At 32.7% G+C, this 10,178-nt stretch overlaps 1 protein-coding gene across 1 annotated transcript; it reads left to right on the top strand.

Moving 5' to 3' along the window:
• Nucleotides 1–252: 252 nt before the first annotated feature.
• Nucleotides 253–9,807, top strand: LOC115980648 (probable leucine-rich repeat receptor-like protein kinase At1g35710). Its single transcript, XM_031102882.1, has 3 exons — nucleotides 253–733; nucleotides 9,090–9,734; nucleotides 9,791–9,807. The coding sequence occupies exons 1-3, from the start codon at nucleotides 253–255 to the stop codon at nucleotides 9,805–9,807; spliced, it is 1,143 nt and encodes a 380-aa protein (XP_030958742.1).
• The last annotated feature ends 371 nt before the right edge of the window (nucleotides 9,808–10,178 follow it).

Below are 10,178 nucleotides of genomic sequence, written 5' to 3'. Positions count from 1 at the left end.
CTGTTTACAAAAATTATGCCACAAACTTTCTCAAAAAAAAAAAAATTATGCCACAAAGATAGCAGGTCTGGACCCACACGCAACTGGCAATAATTAGACAACAAAAAATTGAATGTTGATTTAGTCATCTCCTTTTTCTATGTAATTGAACAAAAGTTGAATTCTCGATTTATAAATATGAACTAATAAACATCATCCAGCCAGACTTGTTTTCTTCAAAAGCCTCACATCTCAACCTACAGATAGAAACTCATGGAGATTTCGGCCCTTTTCCTCTTTTCTGTGTTGTTGTTGTTGCACTGTTTTATGGCTAGCTTAGCTGTGGTAGTGAGAACCAACATCACCACAGATCAATCAGCTCTTCTTGCTCTCAAAGCTCATATCACTGATGACCCTTACAAATTTTTGGCAACCAACTGGTCTACCTCTACCTCTGTTTGCAATTGGATTGGTATTACTTGTGATGCCAACAACCTTAGAGTCACTGCCTTGAATCTTTCTCACAAGGGTCTTAAAGGAACCATTGCTCCACAAGTGGGAAACCTATCATTCCTCTCCCATTTATCCTTTAGAAACAACAATTTTCATGGCTCTCTTCCCAACGAGTTGGCTTCTTTGCGTCGATTGGAAGTTGTCAGCTTTGAATTGAACTCCTTTTCTGGGGCGTTACCATCATGGTTTGGGTTCTTTCCTAAGCTTCGAGAGTTGTATGCTAATAGCAACCAGTTTAATGGTACAATCCCAGTATCTCTATTCAACATATCGTCACTGCAAATAATTCATCTCAGACAAAACATGCTTTCAGGTTCCATGCCCTCCACTATTTACAACTTTTTATCTCTGAATTATTTTAATTTTAGTATGTCTTCTTTATTTATTTATTTATGAGAGGGAATATGCGTAATGCATGACCCTACCTCCTCCTCTCCCATGGGACAGTTTTTTTAATGGGCGTAAAAAGCAATATCATTCTTTTCAGGGCGACTCAAGGTCTATCCTTAAGGCCCACTTGTCCCCAAAAAATTATTTTAAGGGTCTCAAGGCTCCTGTTGCTGCGTTGCATAAACAACCAAAGACTCCCAAAATTATATAAAATATGTCTAAAAATTGTAAAATGTTAATTAAGGTTTTTATAAAAAAAATATATAGGTAGGTTTTGCATTTTTTTTCCTTATGAGCAAGATGGTCCCCAAAATATTGAATCAATAGAAATCCAACACAATTGAAATTATAAACTATTTCACCAAAAAATATTGTTATAAGTTTGCCGAATAATCATTCACAAAATTTTCCTAACACCTTATAAAAGAGATATTAATAAATTCTAAATACAAAAATTTAATTAGCAATTTTATATCTCAAAAAACAAAAACAAGAATGATTTTTATAATATAAAAGTCAAAGAAATAATATTTAATTGAAATTTAAATATTAAAAAACCAACTACAAGTTTTCGCCTTAAATCTTAAAATTTGTTGAGTCACTCCTGATTCTTTGCTTTGTTCACTAGGGAAACAAATAAATCAAAGACTATATAGATAAACAATTGCTACATCTGCAGTAGTTTGATTTGTCTTTTCTTTTGTTCTATCTTAATGCCATAATTGTGCTATCTTTGTGGGTTTTGTTTGTTTGCTATGGTAAAAAATAAATAAATGAAAAATATATTCCTTAGTTGTTTTTTCTTTTTCTTTTTTTCTTTTTTTTTTTTTTTTTTTTGAGAAGAACTGTATTCATTAGTTAAGTACTTACCATCAAGAATTTTTGTTTTCTTTATGTTCCAACTTTAGAGGACTTCAAGATTTTTTTTTTTTTTTTTTTTTTTTTTTAATAATAAGTTTTGAGCCCAACAAGGGAGGATAAGGGTAGACTTGACAAAATTGAATCTAAACCCGTTAATTTGATTAAAGCGAGCCCTTTTTTCTTCAAAGAAGGGATTTTTTTTTTAATTTAAAAAAAAAATTCCTTTTTTTCATTATTTGTTTGACACGATCTTTCTCAAAAAAAAAAAAAAAAAGCCTTTAATAATATGTAATCTCTTAACCACAGTTGCCTTTAAATCAACTTTTAGCATGGGTTTACTACATTTAATTTTTATGGTGATGATTTCGTTAGTAAACCCCGGATTTTGTACACTTAAGAATTTGAGTATTATTTAAATTTCATTTTTTTAGTATGTTTTTATTTGTACTCTTTTTCAGTATAGAAAGGAAGACAAAGATAATATGATCAAATTATTATTATCAACCTCCATGTGAAACAATACGGGTCAACCTATGATTGGATTGACTCGACCTATAACCCAATTAACCTGATCCGCTAGTAACCCATTTAGGATGACCTATTTTTAATTTGAACTCGATCCAGCTCATAACCCGATTAACCCAACCCAGCTTGTTTGCCAAGTCTAGGTAAGGGTGATTCCAAATTGTAATTGAAAATTTAAGATTTAAACCCCCAGTTTTGGTTCTCTGCCAATTTAAAAAAAAAAAAAATTCATATTAGGTCCAAGTAATTAATTAGATAATTTCAAGACAGTAAGTATAAATTAAAATCAAATAACGATGCGTTTATAATGAGAAAAAACCACAAGCAGCAAATATTCTCCAATGCACTAGCCTAACAAATTGATCCACAATGAAAATAGTTGTGATACAAAACACTTTCAAAATCCTCCTAGTTCTATGTAGATGTTCTTGTATCCAAGATTCCCGTTCTTGCTAGCAACTGGTTGCACCAACCCCTTCTCTTCAATTAGTTTTCAATTCCACAAGTCGAAAAATTTCAAATCTAATCTTTAGATACTTCAAAGCCATTTGAAGGTTTGGGCCCTTTTGAATAAATTCCGTGATTTCTAGCACCAATTCAAGGCACACTAGAGAATTAAGAATGTTTAGGTCAGGTCTTCGCTCTAATGGTATGACAATTTGGAGAGTATGAAGGCGCGGAGACTACAAGGGATTCTCTTTAGTGGGAATTGGGGTAGTCTCAACATTCTCTCTCTCTCTCTCTCTCTCTTTATATATATATAAATGTTTGTGGGGTGTGGGGGTGTGGAGAGTAAGGGTTAGAGTTCAAGTTTCCAAGGAGAAGTTTCACACACATATACACTTAGATTAGGTTAGAATAGAAATTCAATCTTATATAAAATAAAAAATAAAAAAAATAAAAAATAAAAAAGGATTACAAAAGAGGCTTAATTGGATAACTGACCAAAAGAGAAAAACAAGGTTTTTCTTTTCTCTGCCACTGACAACTCACTCAAGCCAATTTCAATTTAAGTTCCAAAGTTTTGCTAAACTCACCTTAAATTAACCTGACATAAGACAGCTCAAGCTAAAACAACGCTAATGCATTTGTAAAAGTTATAAATTAAAAAAGTAAATTTGACATGGAATTAAGCGGACGCTGAATATTAACTTCATTTTATAAGGCCTAATTCTTAGTTGATTGTTTGTACTACTGTTTGTAATTTTAGAAAATTCCTCTTAAACAAATTGATTTATTTTCCTTAATTTTCATAAAACAAATATAGTTTTTATTGCATTTGTTTTAAAGGAAAGTGGGTTATCTAATGTGATTAAGGAAAAAGTGAAGGGAGAAAAGAAAGTTATTTCCCGAGACTTACAACTTTTGCACCTTTTGGTTTCTGTCCTATTTAGGTGAAAAATAAAGAAAAGATAACTTATTGATTAAATTATATTTTTACAATATATTTTTTTATTATACGCTTATAGTCAATAATTGCTACTGAGTTTTCATCTAAAAATTAATAATAATTGCTACTGAGTTTTTTTTTTTTTTTAATTATTTAAGGTGCTTAGGAGTATTATTGTTCTGTTATAAGGTGTATTATTTTCAAATTGCTATCTATAGCTAACTTTCCTTTCTCTTCTTCTCCGTGTAAATAAAAGCATAACGTTAAACATAAAAACTTTTTTACAAAAAGTTTTACAAACTATTAATATGTTAAGTGGTTATTAGTAAATGAAAAAGTGATATTAATAGTGAATCTAGATGAAAACTAATAAGAAATTGGAACATCATCAATTTGTAAAAGTATTGTAAAATAATTTATTTGTAACATTACTCCAAATAAAATCATGAAAGTCAAAATCTACTCTCTCTCTTTTTTTCCTTTCCATATTTATCCAAATTCCAAGCCAAAATAATTTCTTGTATGCTATCAAAGATTCAATGAACTTGAGAGTCTTTTCAAATACACTAATGAAAACACACCTGTGTTTACTGTCAAAGGTTCTTTTAAGTGTGAAATTCCTGAAATATTGCATAATGACCAAAATACCAAATAAAAATGTATTGCCTTGTCACCATAGATCTCCTTTATACTTTGTCCCGTTGTCTCTATCTATCTCCTCTTTCCTCTAGTTGTTGTCCTTTTGTCCCCTTATCTCTGTTAACTTCTTGTTTCATTGCCATTGCACAGCCCTATTGTCCTCATCGTTTTGCTTGACCTGTATCTTATGGGCAAGGCTGAAAACTTGAGAGTAAGCAGATTAATAGGTGGCGTTGTAGGAATGAGAAAAGAAAGACACATGAAAGCAGAAAAACAGTGATGTGATCATGGTAGGACCGCGGAAGATAGACATGGGCAAAAAATGTGGTAGGAGTCTAGGAGATAAATTTTTTCTACAAAAATATTAAATATAAAATAGTAATAAATAGTGGATGTCCTTCTTTTCTTTTCTCTATTAGAGTACTTTTTAATAATTATAATAACAAGTTACAAGAAGACAAAGGAACCTACAAGGGTTACCCAAGACCCACTCGACCCACCAGGCCCACTTGATTCACGGCCACCAGAACTGAAGGCCAACCAACCCGAGCACCACCACGGTTGGTGACAGTTCTATCCAATGAAACCCACTCATCAATTCGAATTTCAATTTTGCTTCTCTCAACCCGTTGGAGCCCACCCAATCAAAGAATAGGTAGATTAGTTTGATTTTTCCCTCTCTTTCTCTCTTTTTCTCTCTCATATCAACCTATTTCTAGTGGAGATCTCCCTTTCTCTATCCAGATCCGGTGTAGACCCCGCAATCTTAGCCCGATCTCGAGTTCTTCGCCAGATCCAATGGTGATCTCATGATCTTCATCCGGATCAAGTGGTGGTTGATCATCTATTCCCATTCTCTTGATTTTGAGCAAAACAACTCAACCCGGGGAAAATCCAACTCGATCCAACCCGTAAGTAGAATTGGTTGGCAGCGGGTTCACCAATCTGCCACCCAATGGAATCGGGTTGGTTCCAAGTTATGTCCAGTGGTAAATTACCTGGAACCGACTCATGGACACCCCTAGAACCTACAACATAGTTATGTCGCTTTTGGTAAATTACACATAACACAAATATTTTACACAAATTTATTCAAATGCTCAATCAATAGAAACAACACTTTTTCATGGTTTTACCTTAAGTGTGATTTCAAAAATAGTGTTTTCAAAACACATGTTTTGAAAACTCTATTTTTTAGAAATACATTTTTTTTTTTTTTAAGACAACTTATCCAAATGGACCCGCAATAAAATTTTAACTTATGACATGCATTTCAGGCAAAAATGGGTAATTACCCATAAAAAACAAACTATTTAGTTAGTAGGGTCCGTTTACAAACTATATATATTTTTAGCAACTCGAGCCTCAAAGACTCGATTTTGAGCCCCTAAATCGAGCCTCTAAGGCTCAATTTTCATGGGTTGTTCTTGTCTGATGTGGCACTTTGTTCAGGTGGCGTCTACATGGAAATCGAGTCTCTCAGGCTCGATTTCCAACCCAAAAATAAAATATTAATGACCCAAAATGCAGAAACAGCGGAAAAAAAAGGCAGAAAGAAAGAAAAAAAAAAGAAAGAGAAGAAGAAGAAGAAGGAATGGCGACACAGGCCGTGCGCGACAGATCCAGGCCGGCGACCCAGGCCGTGTGCGACCAGGTCGCACCGCGACCCAGGTCGCCGCGCGACTGTTTCTGGGTTTTTTTTTTTTCTTTCTTCTCTGATGAACACATTCGTCTCTGGTTTTTTTTTTTTTTTTTTTTTTCCTTTCTTCTCTGATGAATGCGTTGTGGTTTTCTTTTCCTACTGCCCTTGTGGTTTTTTTTTGTTTTCATTTTAAATGTAAATCGAGTCTTAGAAACTCGATTTTCATGTAGATGCCACGTGGAAAAAGTGCCACATTAGACAGGAACAACCCATGAAAATCGAGCCTTAGAGGCTCGATTTAGGGGCCCAAAATCGAGTCTTTAAGGCTCGAGTTGCTAGAAATATATATAGTTTGTAAACGGACCCTACTAACTATATAGTTTGTTTTTTATGGGTAATTATCCATTTTCGCCTGCATTTCATGATCGTTGTTATTTATCATCAAGCAAAGATACCAATTGATTTTTTATGTAAACGGGTTCTAACTCCAAATTTATTATTCGACTATAAAAGATTTTACTAATTAAGCTAAATAGAACTCACAAAGATTCAAAATATTAGCGAGGATATTTTAATTCACGAATTCTTGGATTCATGTGAAATTCAAATTCAGGCAATCTTTGTATTCTTGCTAGAATCATTTTCCTAAGAATTAATATAGGTTTCCTTGACCATCTTCCATTCAAAAAAAAAAAAAAAAAGTTTCCTTGCGTTTGTTTATTAGTCACATTCCAATTAAATTCTTAGTAATATAACATTTTCCAGATCTGATTAAATTATAACACTTTTAGGAATAATTAGAATTTAGGAACCCATGATTTATTTGTCAAAATATGGATCAAATATAAAAATATTAAATGAAAAAATATTGGTTAAAATTACACCATATTTAACATGTGTAACTTGATAATAAGGGTGTAAGCATATTTTATTCACACAAAATTCACTACAACATAAGTACAACTGTACAAGACATTTCGTTATTCAAAACTCAAAGAAAATTCATTGTAACGTTATAGAACTACAAATCAATGAGGCATTGGTTCAGTTGGCATCTACCACTGTCCCCAATGGTAATGCCCAGAACCTAACTTATTGTAGAAAGCAAAAAATGTAACATGTGAAAATTCAAAGTTTAAAGTTTCCCAAGATTTCCACGTAAATCATTATCTTTTTTAAGAGAGCATATATTGGGCTATAACCAATGAATGCATCAAAGCATGGTTTTAAAATCGGACCGGGGGCAAAACCATATTTGCCTCCAGTTTCACACATTTTAGGCATTTTTCCGGACTGGACTTGTGGCCGGTTCCCAGTTCAACCAATCAAACCGGCTGGTCTAGTCCGGTTTTTAAACCTTGTCATCAAAGTGATCATTTATTTCTCTCTTTCATTCCTTTTCTTTTATTTTCATCTTCTTCTTTTTTTCCATCGTTTGTTCTTTTTTTCAGGATTCATTCCTATATTTAACTAGCACTTCATTAAAGTTGATTGTTTTAGTTTACAAATAAAAGCTTGTAATCTATCACTAGTTAAGCTAAAGCCTACTAGCTCTTGCTCACTGCATTATAAATTTTGAAATTTTCAGGAAGGATACCAAGAAGTTTGGAAAATTGTACTTCCCTCGAAAAAATTCACTTGGATGATAATAAATTTACAGGTACAACAATAACCACTTCAATGTAAATACTACTTCCCTCTTTGATGTAGGAAATTTTAAAAACATAGGTCAATCAGATTAAATAATTCAATATATTATTATTATTATTATTATTATGTCATCTTCTCACATAAAAGTGAGTTTGATCTACAGGTCATGCATATGAGACTCACTTATATGTGACAAAAATGAGTAGTAAATCAAGTATATGAAATAATTCTCATCTAATTAGCGTGGCGAAAAAAATTCTCTTCCAATTAGCGTGGTGAATTTTGTGTACACATGCCGCCATGGGTTTTATGAAGAACACAATAATTAGAGAAGTAACAATTTCCATGCTCATCACCGTTGGTGGTTTTTTTTAATTTTATTTTTAAAGAGCAAATGCTATATGCACTACAAGTCTCACTACAAATTTGTTATAAACTAATTTGTTTGGTTATGATGATTCTGTAAACAAGCATACAAGTGGAGAGTCAAGCTTGCACAAGAAATGGAATAAAGGTTTAATAGGTCTACACTTTTCTTTTTAAGAAACAAACACACATACACAAGGGAGTGGGAAAGGGGTTTTGCATCATTATATATTACCAGTGGTAGACCCACGCAATGTGAGAGAAAATATAATTATTTTGTAATATGATATAATGTATTTCGTTCTTTAAAATTTACTCAAGATAATATATTAAGTTTAGTCACCTTTAGAATAATTAAACTCAGTTAGCCAAATAAATATTTTAACCAAAGAGATATTCCAACATTCAACAATTTTCTCTTCTGAGTTTCCCCTCCCCCTTTTTTGTTTCCCCTTTTTGGATTAATTTGATAGTTATAATAGGGAGAAGGATTTGAACCTTAAATGTCTCAATTGAAAATACCAAAAGGTGCCAATTGAGTTACAATGTCCTTTTCTATTTCTTGTTTGCATATAAATTACTCATATATATCCATTAAGTTTCTCTATACAAATGCAACAATTCGTCCATGTATTTTCTATACCTCTTTGTCTCTACGAATGCATCTTTTTATTTACTCTTGTCATCTTAGTTATTCTTTACTTGTATATTTTTGATGTGTTTGATTAATATTTTTCATTTTTGGGATGGTCCATATTCTTCTAACTTGAGTCAAAGTGCATTATGTTTTCCTAAATTTTCTTTCATACAACTAAACTTTCTAAATTTCATATTTATTATTAGAAATTCTCATTCTCTTAAGAAGATTATCATAATGATCAAAACCCATTATAAAATTATAATAATTTCTAACCAAAATTAAAAATAAATAAATAAATAATCATAGGCATAATACATAAATGAGAGATATCAATTTAGACCCCAGTTTTATGGCTTATGTCAATTTTAAGCTAATTATCAAAATTACGCCAAAATTTTCTCATGTATACAAGATGTATATTTTAAAGAGAATCCAAACTTTATGATTTTTTTGTGGCTAATGAGGTTTCATTTTGTTTTGAATTATTGTGGTAGGTGAAGTACCGCTCAAGATTTGGAATCTTCAAAATCTGAGGGAATTAACTCTCGCCAATAACAGCTTAATTGGTCTCATCCCAAATGCAATCTTCAATAGCTCAAAAATTGAATTCATTAGTCTATACATGAACCGGTTCTCAGGCCATCTTCCATCAAGCATAGGCAATTGGCTTCCAAATCTTAAGGTACTTTACCTATGGGATAATGAACTAAATGGAACAATCCCTCACTCTATCTCAAATGCTTCTATGCTCACTGATCTAGAGTTGGCAGCAAACAATTTTTCGGGGTCTATTCCTAGTACCCTAGGAAATTTAAGGCATCTTGAGAGACTCAACTTAGCCAGCAATTTTTTGACCAAAGAATCTTCAAGTCTAAAATTGAGTTTCCTTTCATCTTTGGCAAATTGCAAAAATTTGACAGAAATAGTGCTAGCAGATAATCCGCTAAATGGCACCCTCCCAATTTCCATAGGAAATTTGTCTACTACTCTTAAAATATTTTTTGCATCTAATTGCAACATAAAGGGCATCATACCTATAGGGATTGGTAATTTAAGAAACTTGACAGACCTACACCTAGAAGACAATGAATTGATTGGTGCTATTCCAAGTACAGTTGCAGGAATGAGACAACTTCAAGGTTTGTATCTTCAACACAATAGATTCAAAGGATTGATCCCAAATGGTATGTGCCAGTTGAGCAACTTGGTTGAATTATTTTTAAATCATAATGAGCTAAGTGGACCAATACCTACATGTTGGGGAGGTCTTTCTAAACTTCAAAAATTGTACTTGGATTCCAACAATTTGACTTCCATACCCTCATCCTTTTGGAGTCTTAAGGACATACTACAGATAAACTTGTCTTCCAATTCTTTAAGTGGCCATCTACCATTAGATGTTGGGAATTTGAAGCATGTAACACTCATAGACCTATCATGGAATCAACTTCTAGGTGACATTCCAGTTATTGGAGACCTAGACTCTTTGGCAAACCTCTCCATGGCACATAACAAATTCCAAGGTACTATTCCTCCGTCATTTGATAAGTTGATAAGCTTGGTACACTTGGATACAGTGGCGG

This window comes from Quercus lobata, chromosome 3 (genome assembly GCF_001633185.2).
Source record: "Quercus lobata isolate SW786 chromosome 3, ValleyOak3.0 Primary Assembly, whole genome shotgun sequence".
Classification (NCBI taxonomy): domain Eukaryota; kingdom Viridiplantae; phylum Streptophyta; class Magnoliopsida; order Fagales; family Fagaceae; genus Quercus; species Quercus lobata.
This window is presented reverse-complemented; position numbering and strand designations above follow the sequence as displayed.

Coding starts and splice junctions, on each gene's coding strand:
- LOC115980648 (XM_031102882.1), top strand. CDS start 253: ATGGAGATTTCGGCCCTTTTCCTCTTTTCTGTGTTGTTGTTGTTGCAC. Junction 734..9,089: donor TAATAGCAACCAGTTTAATG/GTACAATCCCAG, acceptor TTATTGTGGTAG/GTGAAGTACCGCTCAAGATT.